Source organism: Scyliorhinus canicula, chromosome 10, assembly GCF_902713615.1.
Source record: "Scyliorhinus canicula chromosome 10, sScyCan1.1, whole genome shotgun sequence".
Taxonomy (NCBI): Eukaryota; Metazoa; Chordata; class Chondrichthyes; order Carcharhiniformes; family Scyliorhinidae; genus Scyliorhinus; species Scyliorhinus canicula.
Genome location: NC_052155.1, coordinates 40,607,449 through 40,626,474, shown reverse-complemented (window position 1 = coordinate 40,626,474; position 19,026 = coordinate 40,607,449). Strand labels below are relative to the sequence as shown.

At 43.9% G+C, this 19,026-nt stretch overlaps 1 protein-coding gene across 9 annotated transcripts in view; it reads right to left on the bottom strand.

The window, feature by feature from the left end:
• Positions 1-19,026, bottom strand: part of LOC119972309 (protein NDRG1-like) — a 98,920-nt gene that overhangs the window by 61,801 nt on the left and 18,093 nt on the right. For 5 of the 9 annotated variants that reach the window (XM_038808806.1, XM_038808805.1, XM_038808809.1 and 2 more), the window contains 2 exons: positions 13,923-14,012; positions 6,417-6,452 (listed from right to left, as the gene is read on the bottom strand). In XM_038808806.1, coding sequence (XP_038664734.1) covers positions 6,417-6,452; positions 13,923-13,991 — 105 coding nt within the window. In that variant the 5' untranslated portion in view covers positions 13,992-14,012. The remainder of the gene's footprint in view (positions 1-6,416; positions 6,453-13,922; positions 14,013-19,026) is intronic. The other 4 variants (XM_038808812.1, XM_038808810.1, XM_038808814.1 and 1 more) reach the window with 1 other exon arrangement.

The following is a 19,026-nucleotide window of genomic DNA, read 5'->3' as shown; positions in this document are numbered from 1 at the left end:
CCCCCATCACCCATCCCTGTCCCCAATGAAAAACTTACTTTTCCTTGAACAAACTTTAATTATCTCTCTCATCACAAGGTTTGTGTTTGCTTTTGCATTCGGTGGAGTGCCCAAATAAAAAGGCATGATATAAATATAAGCTTTAATCACAGGAATCACACAAGTAAATTCAGTCTGAAGCTTACCGCGGTGTTGTGGGGTGGGGGGATATCCCATGGGTAGGCGTGCCATGTAGCATGAGGGAGCTATTGCCTAGCATCCCAATCAGACCATGATGCAGGGACAATGTTCCTGAACACTGCGGGAGGTAAAGGACGCAGCAGCCACATCTGAATACAGGGGTTGGGCCCCAGCATTGGGGACATATCGCAACCAAATGGTGGGTGTGTGAACCGGGGTGGACCAGCGCCTGGTCCAGATGCGGGTGTCTGGAGTACAGGGTGGGATCCGGTGAGCAGGGGCACCCACTGTGGCTGGGGGTGCGTGGGCAGGGCTGGCAGGAAGCAATAGGGAAATGGAGGGTCTGGAGAGGAAGACACTGCTAGTAGTCTGTCTCACATCCTCTCCAGTTCCTTACAGATCTTACACGGAATGGATATCTTGAACTCGCGTAATCTGCCCTCGTGGTGCTGCTTGCAGGCCAGGCACCGGTAGCAGCGTAGTCAGCGGCTCAAGGCTAGGGGTTCATGTACAGTGCCCTGCCCCACACCCTGACGACCCAGTCGCCCATCAGGCCAACGGAGGGGGGGGGGGGCTGCGACCGCTCAAGGCGTACAGGCATTGTTGGTCTTTCGAACAAATGATGGACAGCATGTGCCGCAGGAGGCTCTGCCTCAAAAAGAGATAGAGCGGTAACTGTGCCATGTCCTTGCGGACTTGGCACCACATGGAGGAGGATACCTGCTCACGGTGGCCGTCAAGGTTACTGGAGCCCTCAACTTCTACTCCTCAGGATCATTCCAGGACTTGAACGAGGACTCACGCTACAGTCCGTAAGTGCATCAGAGGGGTCACGGATGCTGTTTGTCCAGGCACTGAACTATATAAACTGACATGGACCAGGCCCAACAGGATGCTCGGGTGGCAGTTTCTCCTCCAATGCTGGAATGCCCCAGGTCCAAGGGTTAGTAGATGGCACGCATATCATCTTGTGTTCACCAGGCCGTCTGGGAGTGCCCTTCATCAACAGGAAGGGGTTCCACTTCCCTGAACGTCCAGCTCATGTGCGACCACCACATGAAGATCATACACGTTTGTGCACGCTACCCTAGGAGTGCGCACTACAGCTACATCCTGGGTCAGTCGGACATCCCAGGGCTCTTCAAGGACCACCCCAGGATGGCCGGTAGGCTCTTGGGGGATAAGGGGTACCCACTGAGGACCTGGCTAATGATGCCAATACGGAGGCTGGAGACCGATGTGGAGACCCGATATAACGAGGCCCACATGGCCACCTGGGCTGTCATTGAGCGGTGCATCAGACTCCTCGAAATGCAGTGGTGCATTGCACTCTCCTCACTCTCTCTCCTCTTCCTCCCCCCCCCCCCCCCCCCGGAAGGTCACCCGCTTTGTCTGCTGTGCCCTCCGCAACCTGGCACAGCAACAGGGTGACGTGCTGGAGGTGAAGGGGAGGAGCATATAGCCACCTCCGAGGGGTGGGTGGGATGATGATGATAAGGCACTGGGTCAGGAGGGGCTGGAGGACAGGTGACAGCGGTGAGGAAAACCCAAGTCATGAGAATGTAGAATTACGCCCGTGTGCGTGTGTGTGTGTGGTGGAGGCAGATTCAATACGGGCTTAAAAAAAAAGACTTGGATCATTATTTTTTTCTTCTTCTTTTAAATCTAGAATACCCAATTATTTTTTCTCCAATTAAGGGGTAATTTAGCATGGCCAATCCACCTAACCTACACATCTTTTGGGTTGTGGGGGTGAAATCCACGCAGACATGGGTAGAATGTGCAAACTCCACAGGGACAGTGACCCTGGGCCGGAATTCGAACCGGGGTCCTCAGCGCCGCAGTCCCAGTGCTGACCACTGCGCCACATGCCGCCCTGACTTGGGATCATTATCTGAAGGAGGAAACATTTACAAAACTACATGATAAAAAGGTACAGAGTGGCCCTAGTGGCTTTTGCATAGAATTAGCACACATGAGCCAAATGACCTCAACTTGTGCTGTAAAAACTATAATTCTATGACACAAGACAATCAGAGATTTTTGGGATTGGTGTAAACATATTCATTTTCAAATAAAGGCAAATATCCCATTGGAACTCAAATTGGGGGAACAGTATGATGCTAGCAGTCCATCAGCAGTTGGTTGCCCAACTTGGTTGGGCTTTGACAGGCGAGGACCTTGAGAGGATAGTTATCACTAAGGAGGTAGTGATGGGCAAGCTAATGGGGCTAAAGGTAGACAAGTCTCCTGGCCCTGATGGAACACATCCCAGAGTGCTAAAAGAGATGGCTAGGGAAATTGCAAACTAGTGAGAATTTACCAAAATTCACTAGACTCTGGGGTGGTCCCAGCAGATTGGAAATTAGCAAACGTGACACCACTGTTTAAAAAAAAAGGAGGTAGGCAGAGAGTGGGTAATAGTAGGGAAGATGCTGGAATCTATCATCAAGGAAAAAATAGCGAAGCATCTGGATAGAGAGAGTGTCCCATTGGGCAAATGCAGCATGGGTTCATAAACGGCAGGTCGTGCCTAACTAATTTAGTGGAATTTTGTGAGGACATTACCAGTGCAGTAGATAACGGGGAGCCGATGGATGTGGTATATCTGGATTTCCAGAAAGCCTTTGACAAGGTGCCACACAAAAGGTTGCTGCACAAGATAAAAATGCGTGGCTTTAAGGGTAAAGTAGCAGCATGGATAGAGGATTGGTTAATTAATAAAAAGCAAAGAGTGGGGATTAATGGGTGTTTCTCTGGTTGGCAATCAGTAGCTAGTGGTGTCCCTCAGGGATCAGTGTTGGGCCCACAATTGTTCACAATTTACATAGATGATTTGGAGTTGGGGACCAAGGGAAATGTGTCCAAGTTTGCAGATGACACTAAGATGAATGGTAAAGCGAGAAGTGCAGAGGATACTGGAAGTCTGCAGAGGGATTTGGATAGGTTAAGTGAATGGGCTAGGGTCTGGCAGATGGAATACAATGTTGACAAATGTGAGGTTATCCATTTTGGTAGGAATAACAGCAAACGGGATTATTATTTAAATGATAAAATATTTAAGCATGCTGCTGTGCAGAGACCTGGGTGTGCTAGTGCACGAGTCACAGAAAGTTGGTTTACAGGTGATTAAGGCGGCAAATGGAATTTTGTCCTTCATTGCTAGAGGGGTGGAGTTTAAGACTGGAGAGGTTATGTTGCAATTGTATAAGGTGTTAGTGGGGCCACACCTGGAGTATTGTGTTCAGTTTTGGTCTCCTTACCCGAGAAAGGACGTACTGGCACTGGAGGATGTGCAGAGGAGATTCACTAGGTTAATCCCAGACCTGAAGGGGTTGGATTACGAGGAGAGGTTGAGTAGACTGGGGCTGTACTTGTTGGAATTTAGAAAGATGAGGGGGGGGGGGGGGGGATCTCATAGAAACATATAAAATTATGAGGGGAATAGATAGGATAGATGCAGGCAGGTTGTTTCCACTGGCGTGTGAAAGCAGAACTAGGAGGCATATCCTCAAAATAAGGGGAAGTAGATTTAGGACTGAGTTTAGGAGGAACTTCTTCACCCAAAGGGTTGTGAATCTATGGAATTCCTTGCCCAGTGAAGCAAGGCAGTAAATATTTTTAAGATAAAGATAGATAGTTTTTTGAAGAATAAAGGGATTTAGGGTTATGGAGTTCAGGCCGGAAAGTGGAGCCGAGTCCACAAAAGATCAACCATCATCTCATTGAATGGCAGAGCAAGCTCGAGGGGCCAGATGGCCTACTCCTATAGAACAGTACAGCACAGAACAGGCCCTTCGGCCCTCGATGTTGTGCCGAGCAATGATCACCCCACTCAAACCCACGCATCCACCCTACACCCGTAACCCAACAACTCCCCCCCTTAACCTTACTATTAGGACACTACGGGCAATTTAGCATGGCCAATCCACCTAACCCGCACATCTTTGGACTGTGGGAGGAAACCGGAGCACCCGGAGGAAACCCACGCACACACGGGGAGAATGTGCAGACTCCACACAGACAGTGACCCAAGCCGGAATCGAACCTGGGACCCTGGAGCTGTGAAGCATTTATGCTAACCACCATGCTACCGTGCTGCCCCTAGTTCTTATAAAATGCATGACCACCAATCTTTCTTGCTCACGAGTCAAAACTGAACTGTTTATGCTGCAGTGCAGTTTCTATCCGCTGGATGATGAAAGGCTTACATTAATATTGTGCCTTTCAAACTTCTGAACTGCTTTACAATACAATACTTTTTGAAATGTAATCATTGTTTTAATGGATGAATTATAGCAGCCAATCTGGATATAGCAAACGCCCTGCAATAAAGGAGATAATAAACAGATAATCGGTTTCAAGTGCTAGTTGGATGGATAAATATTGGCCAGGGCACCAGTGCAAACTCACCTGCTCATCTTCAAATTCATGCCATTGAATCTATTACAAGTTGAGCACGCTGATGGGGCCTTGGGTTAACTGGTCATCCACATCCAACAGTATAGCATTGGAGAGCATCAGTGAAGTTTTAGTGCTCAAGTCTCAAGAAGTAGAACTTGAACCCACAACATTCTTACTCAGGTGAGCGCGCTACCAGCTAAGCAAGGCTGACGCACATAGCTGATCCACTTGCATGTATTGTTTAAAAGGATCGAAACAAAATTTTCCCTTAATTAGCACTACTGCATCACAGCACCGGAGACCATGAAAATTCTGGTCTTGAATGACTGTCTAGGTGGAGTTTGCACGTTCTTCCAGTGTCTGCCTGGGTTTCCTCCCATAGTCCAAAGACATGCAGGTTAGGTGGATTGGCCATGCTAAAAATTGCTCCTTGGTGTACAGGGATATGCAGGTTATGGGAATAGGGCAGGATATGGGGTTATGGGGATAGGGTAGGAGAGTGGGCCCAGGTAGGGGGTTCTTTCAGAGGGTCAGTGCAGGCTAGATGGGCCAAATGGCCTTCTTCTGCACTGTAGGGATCCTATGGATTCTTAGCCATGTACAGCCATCACCTGTAAAGCACATTAGTGCCCTGCATGAAGAAAGCCTAATTTTGCCAGGTTATAAAAAAAAAAAAAGAGTGTAGCATCAAACTGGAAGCTCATTCAAAAGATCCACCACTGGCACAAGGAATTTCATGGCTATCTTCAATGCTGCAGAATTCTATAGAACACCGGGTCAACATGGGTTTGAAAAGGTGGAAAATATATCATTTGGGCTTCAAGTCCCTTTATCGTGATGAGGGTAGGATTTGACTGAAGAGGCTTTAGCAGTAAAATAATCTGCTGACCATTACGACAAAGAGCTGAATAGAAGGCAATACTCGTCAAGTCAGAAGTGGGGAAAGAAAAATGAGGAAAATCACAGCTTCTGCACTAGTTGCTCATGTCACATGTTCAACATTAGTTTGGATTATTTTGATCAAACAAATTGTCATCCACGCACCGCATATTAGTCATCAAATTTCAGAGTTAATATCAGCTTTTGATTTAAGATACGATACAGTAATCTTGCCAGTCTGGAAATCTATTGTTTGGAAACACAGGTTGTCTGGAAATTCTGAGCAGACCCAAGCAGTTCTCTCAACTTAGTACAGAACTTTGCAGAGAATGGAATGTACAATATTATATTACTACTTTAAATGTTTTATGTTTCACATAAATACCTATATCTAGGGTTTTTTACTGTTCGCACACACTTGTTGTTCGGTATTGTAATGCAATTCCATAATCCAGAAAATGTCAAACTCCAGAAATGATTTGGGTTCCTAGCATTCTGGTCCGGAGAGGTTACGGGGGAGACGGTGGCATAGTGGTTTTGTCACTGGACTAGTAATCCGGGCACCTAGGGTAATGCCCTAGGGAGCAGGTTCGAATCCCACCATGGCAGATGGTGGAATTAAATGTCAAATGATGACCATGAAACCATTGTCGATTGTTGCAAAAACCCATCTGGTTCACTAATGTCCTTTAGGGAAGGAAATCTGCTGTCCTTAGTGGTCAGGCCTACATGTGACACCAGATCCACAGCAATGTGGCTGATTTTAAAATGCCACTCAGTTAGAGGGCAATTGCCTGCGACACCCACATCCCAGGTGCCATAGTGTGGTGACTAGGTATTTTTCACAGCAACTTCATTGCAGTGTTAATGTAAGCCTACTTGTGACACAAGTAACGACTATTAGATGAAAATAAAGAAAATAAAAAATTAGGATTTAAAAATTGAAAAATTACCTGAGTTTCAAGTACTTGGAAGTTTCTGGCATTTGCCTGTTGCAAAAGAAAAATTTATTATAGACCAGTAACTGAAGCCTTGATCCAACCATGCTGGTTAGGACCCTCTGGTCTGTACTATAATTGATGCTTCTGCATCCGACTGACTTACTGTTAAAAGTTTTTCCATGGCTTTGTTTTCTTCCACGCTCTTCAAGTAACTTGCGCACTCTATCTACTCTTTTGTTGATGACTTCACTCCACATTACATCAGGTGCCTTCTGATTACATAGAAACATACATAGAAGACCGAAGCAGGAAGAGGCATTTCAAGCCTTTCGACTATGCTCCTCCATTCATTATAATGGGTGATCATCAAGTTCAACACCCTGATCCCACCTTCCTCCCATCCCCATATCCCTTGATCCCATTCACCCCATCCAATTCCTTCTTGAAGTTACACAATGTCTTCATCTCCACTACTTTTTGTGGTAGTGAATTCCAGATTCACCATTCTCTGGGTGAAGAAATTTCTCATTACTTCAGTCCTAAATGGTTTACTCCTTATCCTCAAACTATGACCTCTAGTTCTGGACTCCCCCACCATCGGGAACATTCTTTCTGAATCTACCCAATCATGCCTTCAGACTCTTAACCATCATTCCTTTTGTGACGTATTAACTAAGTCACTGCACTTTAACCAAATTCATATTCAATAGTGAAATGAAAATAGTTTTTTTCCATTTTTATCTTTGATGGCTCCACTTGCTTTATTCAGAACATAGAACAGTACAGCACAGAACAGGCCCTTCGGCCCTCGATGTTGTGCCGAGCAATGATCACCCTACTCAAACCCACCCTATACCCGTAACCCAACCCCCTCCCCCCTTTTTTTTTTTTTTTTATTATTAAGGACACTACGGGCAATTTAGCATGGCCAATCCACCTAACCTGCACATCTTTGGACTGTGGGAGGAAACCGGGGCACCCGGAGGAAACCCACGCACACACGGGGAGGACGTGCAGACTCCGCACAGACAGTGACCCAGCCGGGAACCGAACCTGGGACCCTGGAGCTGTGAAGCATTTATGCTAACCACCATGCTACCCAAGTAATTAAAAACTTTAATTACCTGAATGCAGACTGGAATAGCGATAATGTAATGGGCGAGAGGTGCAATGCCGCTAGAGAGCAGAAAGGGGTAAGTGTTCCTATATGGTGTTCAGGAAAGTTTTTTTTTTTTAAAACATCAGTACATCTCCAGTCCAACAAGAAAGGATGCACTTAACCTGGTTCTTGGAAATGCTGTGGGCCAGGTTGGTCAAGTGTCATCAGTACAGGATCATTTAGGAAACAGTGATCATTGTATTGTAAAGTTTAAGATGATAGAATAAAATAGGCAACCCAGAGTAAAAATAATTAACGGAGGAACAGCTGACTTTAATGGAGCAAGAAAAAAAAAAAAAGAGTTGGTTCAGTTAGATTTAAATGAAAGGTTGGCAGGTAAACTACAGCTGAACAATATAGATATGGTCCAGACAGTCAGTCTATTCGCTTAAAAGAGAAAGATAGGGCAAACAAATCCAGAGACGTCTGCAATAAAAAAAAGTTAGAAATTTAGATAGCGTGCTTATGACACGTCAGGTAGAAAGTACAGTTGAGAACCATGGGGAATACCAGAAGGTTCAGAGGGGAGGTGAAATTAAATGAAAATCGCTTATTATCACAAGTAGCCTTCAAATGAAGTTACTGTGAAAAGCCCCATGTCGCCACATTCCATCACCTGTTCGGGGAGACTGGTATGGGAATTGAACCGTGCTGCTGGCCTGCCACGGTCTGCTTTCAAAGCCAGCAATTTAGCCCTGTGCTATTCTAACAGAATAAGCTCTTTAGAGAAATGAAGGACTGAGAAAAGACTGGTAGCCAATATAATGGGGAATCCCAAAGTCTTCTTTAGGCATAAAAATAGGAAACAAAGGAGTTGGGGCAATTAAGCACATATATGAGGGAATTTATACATGGAGGTAGGGGCATAGCCAAGTATTAAATTAATATTTTGCATCGGTCTTTACCAAGGAGGTAGATACTATCCAATACATGGTTAACAGACAAGGAAATAAATTTCCCTAGAAGGGTTTGAAATTGATGAGGACATGTTAGATCAACTGTCAGTACTGAAAGTTGACATGGCATTGGAACCACATTCAATGATATTGAAGGAAGTGAGAATGGAAATTGCAGAGGCACTGGCCATAATCTTTCAACCTTTTCTAGGCTCATGGGAGGTGCGAATGTTAGACGCCTATTCAAAAAGGGTTGAAAAGATAGCTCTATCAGGCCAGTCAGTTTAACATTCATAGTGCACAAGCTTTAAGAGACAATTATTTGGGATAAAATTAGTAGGGACATGGAAAATGATTAGGGTTGATTAGGAAGAGCCAAAATGGATTCTAAAAGGGAAATTATGTTTAACTAACTTACTGGAGTTTTTGAGGAGGTAACAGAAAGGATCAATGAGGGCAATGCTTTTGATGTGGTGCACATGGACTTTCAGAAGGCATGTAATACAATTCCACACATATGAGAATTATAGCTCATGGAATAAAAGGGACAATAGCAACATGGATACAAAATTGGCTTAATTAATAGGAAGCAGAGAGTAATGGTCAATGGACATTTTTCAGACTGGGAGAAGGGTTGTAATGGTGTTCCCCAAGGATCGATATTGGGACCCTTGCTATTCTTGATATATATTAATGACATCCTGGTGTACTGGGGACAATTTCAAATTTTGCAAATGACACAAAATTGTAAGTGTATTGTAAACTGTGACGAGGACAGTGTGGAACTTCAGGATACAGACGAGTTGCTGGAGTGGGCAGATCGGTGGCAGTACAGAAAAAACTGAGATGTGATGCATTTTGGTAGGAAGAATATGGTAAGACAATATAAAATACAGGGTAAAATTCTTGAATGGGCTTAGAAACAGAGACCTGGGTGTATATGTGCATCGATCATTGATGGTGGCGAGAGCAGTTAAGAAAGCATATAGTATTTTGGGCTTTAGTAATAGGGCACAGAAGGGTAGCACGGTGGTGCAGTGGTTAGCACTGCTGTCCCACGGCACTGAGGTCCGAGGTCCGATCCCGGGTCACTGTCCGTGTGGAGTTTACACATTCTCCCTGTGTTTGCTTGGGTCTCACCCCCACAACCCAAAGAGGTGCAGCGTAGGTGAACTGGCCACGCTAAATTGCCCCTTATTTGGAGAAAAATGAATTGGATACTCTTTTTTTATAAAAAAAATTAATTAATAGGGCACAAAGCAAGATTATGCTGAACTTGCACAAGAAACTATTTAAGACCTCAGCTGGAATATGATGGACAATTCGGAGGGCCACACTTGGGAAGGATGTGAACACATTGGAGAATGCAGAAGAAGAGGTTTAAAAGAATGGCTCCAGGGATGAGAAGGGGAGAGGTCGAGACTGTTCTCCTTGGAGAAAAGGCTAACAGGAAATTTTATAGAGATGTTCAAAATCATCAGTAAATAAGGCAAAACTATTTCTGCTCGCAAAGGATCAAGAAAGAGGGCACAGATATAAAGTGATTTGCAAAAGAAACAAAATATATGAGGAGAGAAACATTTTTACACGAGCGGTTTGGAATGTACAGTCTGGAACTGTACCGGAGGCAAGTTCAATTGAGGCATTCAAGAGATGAGCACTTGAATAGAATCAATGTGCAGGGGTATTTGGAGAGCTGGTGGCCTCCTGCTGCACTGTAACAATTGTCACCCTAAAATCTCAGGACAAGAATACAAAAAAAAAGCTAGTTCTCCGCTTCTCCTTTCTATTCCATTTTCCTTCCTTATTCTTCAGGTCTTTAATCACCTAACAAATTGCCCCCTTTCAACTTGTGGTGTATTCCATTTCAACAGTGCTGGTCTTCAATAGGATTGCTTTATGCACCATAAATTCTTCCACTGCTTGAAACGGATAACATTTTTAATAAACTTGATCCTATACATACACTGAAAATCGGAGTGAAATACATTACATTGAACATGCCAGGTTTTCTAGTCACAAAACATGTGTTCTTGCAGTAAAGAGTTAAAAAAAAATGCAGAAATCGGAAAGCCCATCTGCTTAACATTTAAGATAAAAACATCCACAAGATGTGCGGGTTAGGTGGATTGGCCATGCTAAATTGCCCGTAGTGTAAGGTTAATGGGGGGATTGTTGGGTTACGGGTATACGGGTTACGTGGGTTTAAGTAGGGTGATCATTGCTCGGCACAACATCGAGGGCCGAAGGGCCTGTTCTGTGCTGTACTGTTCTATGTTCTATGTTCTAAGTTCACAAGTCTTTTTTGCTTCAAGTTGAGTATTCTTCAGCTACATCTCTCTCTTCCCTACCACATTAATTTATTGGTTGTACAAGCAATTTATTCCTTCTTAGATTAAGTTGGTAAGTGAGACTGTAATTAGGTAAATTAACAATGATGTTGAAATTCTGCCACACTGCAGAAAGAAAGAAAAAAAAACTTGAAAAGACTAAACAATTCTACCCATCACAAATAGAGCAAGAACTGTGAAATAAATGCATGAACTACTCCAACAGATCCAATTTTACAGGTTTGAAACATTATTCACAAGGTGCATAGTTCCTTTCCCTATCCAAACTTTATATAAATGGTACATAATACCTCATTAGGTATTTTTTGAAATACGAACAGTTAAAAGGAACACAACACTGCTGAAAGGCTAGCATGCAAAACAAACCATGTGATAGGTCAAATTGAAGACAAGACCAAAGGGACAATTTTATATCCACCTACCCAATGGAAACTGAAGGGTTTTTGCCAGGGAAGTTACCTGCTGCAAAGTTGCCCACTTCCAGTCATATTCGCTCAGGCTTCATCAAAGTTACCCACCAAAGGCAGTAGTCTACTTTTTCCAATCAGCATATCAAGATTTAATAATGTCATTAGGTCCCAGCTACAATTTACCTCATTTATGTACTGCTGTGGATGATTTGCCAAGTGAAGGCAAGTCCTGCTAGGAAGAGGAAGCAGCCACAAGAGGTAAATATTACACTTTCTTTGTGGGGCCAGAAATGTTTACGCCTCCCAGGCTCTGGACGCCCAATCATTTCCTTCTCCACCCCAACCTCCTTTCTCATGCTTGCCCAAGTGCTCGCAGGTGCCCTTTGCTGCTTACTGTACTGCAGTCTGCTAGCTATTTGCTGCCCATTGCAGACAGGTGGTGAACTGGCATTATGGTAAAATTGCCATGGGCTATTTTCAGTTTCACTAGGTTAGTTTCTAACTAGCGACCTGCATAACGGTACCATTAGACAGCAAGAAATACTACAACACAAATAATGTCCAATTACTTTTTAAAAATGTTTTCTTATTATTCCCCACACCAGTGTTCCTGGTCTCAGGAATGCTCTATTTTTCCAGGAACATCCCACCTGGGAAGATCAAAATGAAGTTATTTAGAGACTCTCCTGAAACTTCCCGGGAGCAAGGCAAGAACCACATATATCAAGGGATGGCACCAGATTCCAAAACGGTGAGAAACCATGAATCATCTAAAGATTTAAAAAAATATCAAATTGCCATCTTTTGACTGTCCGATGCAACAGTGAGACTGAAAATGTTACAATCCATAAAAGTTCTATTTAAGTTGCTGTTGTGGTATCCACGTTGTCTCAATGGGTCTATTTTGCAGGTCCGACTTCTTCAGAAGCGGAAGTACATGTCATTTCAAATCATCATTTGCAGTATTCTATTTTGTATGGTGTGCAAAATATATCAGTCATAAAAGCTAATCAAGCTTGTGAGATGAAAGATTTGCAGACATCTATGGATAGCGTTTTTCTCGAATTATCATAATTAGACAAGCATTTAAGCTTAGTTCGGCTGGTACCTGGCATGGCCTCTGCACCAAATTCATCATAGTAGCCTTTTTTTTTATTTCTGAAATAAACATGGGGATTTTATGGATCCTAACATTACTTTCCTCAATTCAAAACCAGATTACCTCAAACCACAGGCTTCATTTGAAGATGCACAAAAGGACTAAGTTCCGCAGGTTGAGGGAAAGAAAGAAAATGCATCTCATATGCCATTTGCAAAGAGGCTAAACTAGGATTTTCCCCAGCTTTTGTCCTGGTTCATTCTAAAAGAACTGAAAAGCAGAGAAATTAAATCGGTTATCAAACCTCTGTTCGGTCACAAGGAATACTGTGGAGAGTTCATATTATGGAAAGGATAGAGGCATTGGAGAGCATGCAAAACCAGACGGAGGACATAATTATCAGGAAATATTGAATGAGCTAGGTTGCTTTTCTCTAGAAAATAAAGGTTGAAGGAGGCTCTTTTATTATGAACGGATTTGATCAGGTAGACAAATGCTTCCATAAGTGGAGGGCCAAAAGAAAAAAAGGCCGTAACTACAATTCAGGAAAAATATGTCTTTACCCAAAAATATGGAACTCACTACCTCAAGTAGTAGTTGAGTCACATCATATTTTTTCATTATGGTGAAGCCTAGATAAACAGAGGCAGAAAGAAACACAAGGATATCCTCATTGGATTAAACAAAGAGGGGTGGGAGTGGGCTAAGTTGAGCATTAAGAGCTTGTTTCTGTGCAGTGAATTATTTCTGTGTAAAAGAATACTCAGTGTCTAAATCGTTAATTAGCTTCAGAACAGGAGAAATTCACTTGCACACCACATTTTAAATTATAGTTTTAATCAAATACAAGCAAAGCAGTTTTATTTTCTTCTTTATTTGTTCATAAAATGTGTGCATCACTGACGGGCAGTATTTGTTGCCCATCCCTAACTGCCCTTGAAATGAGTGGCATGCTCGGCCAGTTAAGATTCAACTAAGTTGTATGTGGATCTGCAATCACTCATAGGCCAGACCAGGCAAGAATGGCAAATTTATTGCCCCAAAAGGAATAGTGAACCATACAAGTTTTTTTTGGGTTTGCTGAGATTAGTAAACTTTTGTTGACTAAGATTAGCTCTTATAATTCAGATGGGGTAATTGAATTAAAAATTCCGCCAGTTGCCATGTTGGAATTTGAACCCGAGCATTAGCCTGGGCCTCTAGATTATTAGTCCTGTATCATTACCATTATGCTGTCTTCCCTAAATACTTCCCCAAAAGGTGGAAAAGTAGCACAGTGGTTAGTACTGTTGCTTCATAGCACCAGGGTCCCAGGTTCGATTTCCTGGTTGGGTCACCGACTGTGGGGAGTTTTGCACGTTCTCTCAGTGTCTGTGCAGGTTTCCTCCGGTTTCCTCCCACAAGTCCCAAAAGACGTGCTTGTTAGGTGGATTGGACGTTCTGAATTCTCCCTCAGTGTACCCGAACAGGCAGTGGAGTTTGGCGACTAGGGGCTTTTCACAGTAACTTCATTGCAGTGTTAATGTAAGCCTATCGGTGACAATAATTAAGATTATTATACTCAAAATGAACAACATCAAACCACTCAAAATTATTTCCTTACCTCACCGAACCCCGAATTGTCCACTAGTAGCTGTCGGATTTCAGAAAGTTGAATGTCGCGGAGAGACATAATGCACACTTTGTAGGGTAACTATGAAAAAACAAAATGAATATCAGAGGATTACCCCAAGAATAACAATTACCAAATTAAGAAGAAAATACATTTTTTTTTAAATCATTTCTATTCCTGATTAAATTCCCTTTCGGTAGCCAAGAAAATTACTAGTGTAAATGTATTGAATTAAAAACACATTGCAACACACACAACTTGAATGGTGAGCAAGTGTTCTGTCTGGCCTGCTTTATTATATGGCCGTGTGCATCAGTGACTTGTATTTTGTTCCAGCAAACCATTGGAGGACAGGAAAGGGCAGAGCATCCCATGGTGTGATCCCTGACACCCAGGCAGCAGCACGGTCAGTGTACCACCCCACCAAAGCCGGCCCCCGAAAGCCTTCAGTGGCCAGGGAGAATCCCAAGTGCCATCATGCCTAATCCACGTTTGTGGACCAGTACTAAATGGCGTGCTCTTCCAGACGTTAGTTCATTAGTTCCCGGGCCTCAGGAGAATCGGACGTAGACATATTTGAATGCTAGCAAGGGAGAGATCCAGACTGTGATGCCTTAAATCTCGAGGAATTCAGGACACCGCAAATCTCGCGAAAGGTCTCTTGTGAAATTTAACAGCATCGTCACGAGAGCCGGAGGACTGGAAGACTTCGGCTATCAGAGTAAGGAAAGAAAATTGGATGCCATAAAAAGACCTCAGTTTGGACAGCAAAATAAACATTTAAAACCAGTTGTGCTAACAGAAGAAATACTACTATCCACAGCATAATACCTCACACCAACTTTACATTTTAACACAATTGGCTCATAGCTAGCTATTTGAAATGAACATTTCAAATGAAATGAAAACTCGCTTGTCACAGGTAGGCTTCAAATGAAGTTACTGTGAAAAGCCCCTAGTCGACACATTCCGGTGCCTGTTCGGGGGTTGGTACGGGATCATCAGTCTACTCACCAACAGCATGGGGGTGGGGGGGTAAGGAATGGAGAGAAAGTGAAGGCAGCAGTACAACTAAAACAAGATAATCCTTTGGAGGCAGCTGTCAAAAAAAAAAAGTGTCAAACCACTAAAATGCTGTAAATAGTTTCTTCTTTAAGTCATTGATATGCTGAGATTGCAATCTGCAAATCATTACACCTGCCGATTACTTTTTCTGAATTGTTCTCATCTTGAAAGTTGGGTCAGCTGCAATCTCTACATACTATTATAATCAATTAATCTAATCTCCATCTCAGAAATTGGTGACCAGATTACATGGCCAATCTACACACCAACAAAAATAAAGATAAATTCTGGTTTCTACAAACCAGAAAAATAAAAAAACCTTGCATATTTATGTAGCATCAGATGCCTCAAAGCCCTTAACAGCTAATTTCAACTTTTGAAATGTAGAAATATAGTTCGGTACAAAACACAGCAACCAATTCACACTCAGCCAGTTCCCATAAACAGCGATGATGATGACCAGATTATCTGTTTTTCCCTTGATGTTGACGAAGGGATAAATATTGGCCATGCCATCTGACAGCTAGTGAACAAGGCATCAGGAACAGATAGAAGCCCTGCTGGAGCACTGAAACATGGCGGAGAAGCACTATTGGCACAAATACAGGATCTAGTTTCCCTTAGCTGGAGGGGGGGGGGGGGGGGGGGGGGGGGGGGGTGGTTAAAAGAGAGAGGGAAAGAGAAAAAAAACACATGTCAAGAGATCTCTCTGCCATAATTGTGATAATCTTCAAGAAAGCTGAAAGGTCCTTTACAGAACAGTCCTGCTTTCAGCCACAGGGAAGATAATAACAAGGGTCCTCCTTAATCACTTTCTCCCTATGGCTGGAAAGCTCCTCATAGAATCACGATGCATAGTCTGCCCACTAAAGGGCACAACAGACATGATCTTCACCACATATTCCCTGTATTTCTCTTATAGTTGACATCACTAACCCTCATGCATGGCCTTCTTTGGCCACAAAGGCCTGCAACACTGCCAACCGTGAGGGATTTATGGAGTGTCCTCTGTTTTTGCTACCCCAAAAAAGTTTGTCACCTTCCACCGTCTGCTTCAAGCTAACATGCAAGCCGTGATCCTCCCCACCAGATCCACAATTCACTTTCGGACTGGGGTCAGGCAAGGCTGTGTCATTGCACAGACACTCTTCTTTATCTTCCTTATTGCAATGCTCCATCACACCTTAGCAAACTCGCTGCTAGAGAGGAGCTAATTTACAGAAATAAGAATCTGTTCATTCTCTGCCGCCCAGACCCAAGGTCCCATCCTTGGACATTGAACTACAATATGCAGATGAGGCTTGCATCAGCGCACAGAGGCCGATTCCAAGTCATATCTACACCTTCATCAAGGCGTACAAAAGCATGGGCCTTACACGAATATCTAGGGCGGCACAGTGGTTAGCACTGCTACCTTACAGCTCCACTGTCCTGTTTGTGTGGAGTTTGCAAGTTCTCCCCATGTCTGCATGAGTTTCCTCTAGGGGCTGCAGTTTCCTCCCACAGTCCGAAGGTGTGCAGGTTAGGTGGATTGGCTCTGCTAAATTGTCCCTTAGTGGCCAAAAGTTTAGGTGGGGTTATTGGGGTAGGAGGATGGGTGCAGGCGCAGGCTTAAGTAGGGTGCTCTTTCCAAGGGCCAGTGCAGACTTAATGGGCCAAATGGCCTCCTTCTGCACTGTAAAAACCTATGATCTGAAACATCAGGTCATCGACCAAATCTGTCCATGCCACACAGCGAGTTATCAAAATCCACAATGTGGTCTAGGACAACTTCCCATGTCTTGGGAGCCTACTGTCAACAAGGGCAGAGATAGATGACGCGAGTTAGCAACATCTTAATGTCACCGGTCACCTGAGCAAGAGAGTGTGTGAAGGCCTGGCACCAAGCTTACAGCTGATGCCCTACCCTCCTATATGGCTCAGAGATGTGGACTATGTACAGCAGGCACTTCGGAACCCTGGAGATCCTGCTAATCCATTGCAGGATAGGTAAACATTTGTCAAATGTTCTCACTCAGTCCAACATAGGCCATAAGACGTAGGTGTTTTGTTATGCTCTTGACGTAGCACAAGCTGCTTCCTTGATGTGCACTCTGGCAAAAGGTTGGTTCAGACTTGGAGATAGCTTTAACACAATTCTCCTACTTGGATTCAACTCTCCTGTTAATCCCGCTATAGCTACTCAGACTGACGAACCAGTCTGCTACAATCCAGGTGGTGGGTATGATGTGTTTCAAATCAACCCTGTGTACACACTGAGTGTCTCCACTGGAAAGAAGAAGATCATGTGTGCTGTGTCCTTTTATATAGGTTGGTGTAATGCCCTCCTGTGGTAGTGTCACCTCTGTGTGTATCGTGAATGCCCATTTGTCGTGTCCCATCTTACTGACCTATTGGTTGAGTGTCTGTGTGTCATGTCTCTGGTGCTCCCTCTAGTGTGTCTGTATTTACATTAACACCTTGTGTATCTACAGTGATGCATATCACCACATTAGGAACAGAAGTAGGCCACTTGGCCCATTGAGTCTGATCTGCCATTCAATGAAATAATGGCCGATTGAACTTCCAACTTCACTTTCCAGGTTACAGATTAAATATCTGTCTATCTCAATCTTGAACATACTTATCAACTCAGCCTCCTCAGCTGTCTGCAGTAAAGAATGCTACAGATTCACTACCCTCAAGAAATTCTCCCTCATCTCTGTCTTAAATGGGCGGCCCCTTACTCTTTGGTATGCCTTTGGGTCCTAGACTCTCCCACAAGAGGAAACATCCTCTCAGCATCTATCCTGTAGCTGTTTACGGTTTGCTTTTGAGCCACAAGGTTCTGCATTCAAGTCCTGCCTCCAGGGCTGGAGCACAAAAAAAAACTGACACTGTGCAGCTTTTTCACTTGAGACCTAAAGGATCCATCTGGCTGCTCAGGTGGATGTTTTACGGTCCCATGCCTCTATTTCAAAGAAGAGCTGACACGGATTCAAATAAATAAAATGTTTTGCGGTACTCCTGCTACTTGGATAACTTTTTAAAAAATATTTATGGAGCACAGTGTCCGAATTAAATACACAAGTTTAAACTAATGTTAAAAGAGAGAAGAGAAAAAAAATGACAGTCAGATTTGACCTTTTCCATGCTTCAAATTTAGATTTTCTTTTCTCCTCTCCCATTTTAGGCTAAGAGTGTTGTTCCATCAAAAAAAAAATGGCCATGGATACGCTAGGTTTTATTCAAAGCTACAAGTTCTATAGAATTAGCAAGCCTTTTTTAAACCTGAAAACCGTGCTTATGTTTTTATCTCCATCACGAAATACCATGGGCGGGATTCTCCAGTCTCCAATGCCGAAATCGCGTTTGGCGATCGGCTGGAGAATGCCGGTTTGCGCCAAAAATCAGGGGAGGCGCCGCTTTTGCGATACTCCGCCCCCTCGAAAACGGCATACTTGCAGAGACGTCACCCGAGGCCTTCCCCGATGCACCGGAGTTCCCAATGGCATGGAACTGATCCTATTTTTTTGGAAAGCCAGTGTGGCAGCTGCGGACTGAGTCTAGAGCTGCCACAGTCAGGTGGGAGCCAGGGGCAAGGTGGGAAGTGGTCCAGGGGTGGCAGGCCTGGTCAAAGGGAGGCAGTTTTTGGCAGGCTGGGTCCGATCGCAGTTGTCGCCAAGTTGCATGGCGCAGCTGCTGCAGGCCGCCAACGTGCGCATGTGCGGCCACGGACCTGGCAATTCTCCAGCCACATCCGCAGGTAATGCTGGGTACTTTACGCTGTGTGCCTGCTAGCCCCCCATCAGACGGAGGATCGGTGCTGCTTTTGCGCTGTTTTTTTTTGGGCGTAAAACACCACTGTTCCCATAGTGTCAGCACTTGGTCTTCAAATCGGAGAATCCAACCCCATGTTTGTGAAATCTTGGTGAAAAATACATGTGTTCCAACTTTTGTTTTCATAACAGCTGGTATCATGCACAATGGCAGCCGTCTATTAGTGAAATTAAATGCAAACCTTATTACACCATATGATTTGAATTTTAGG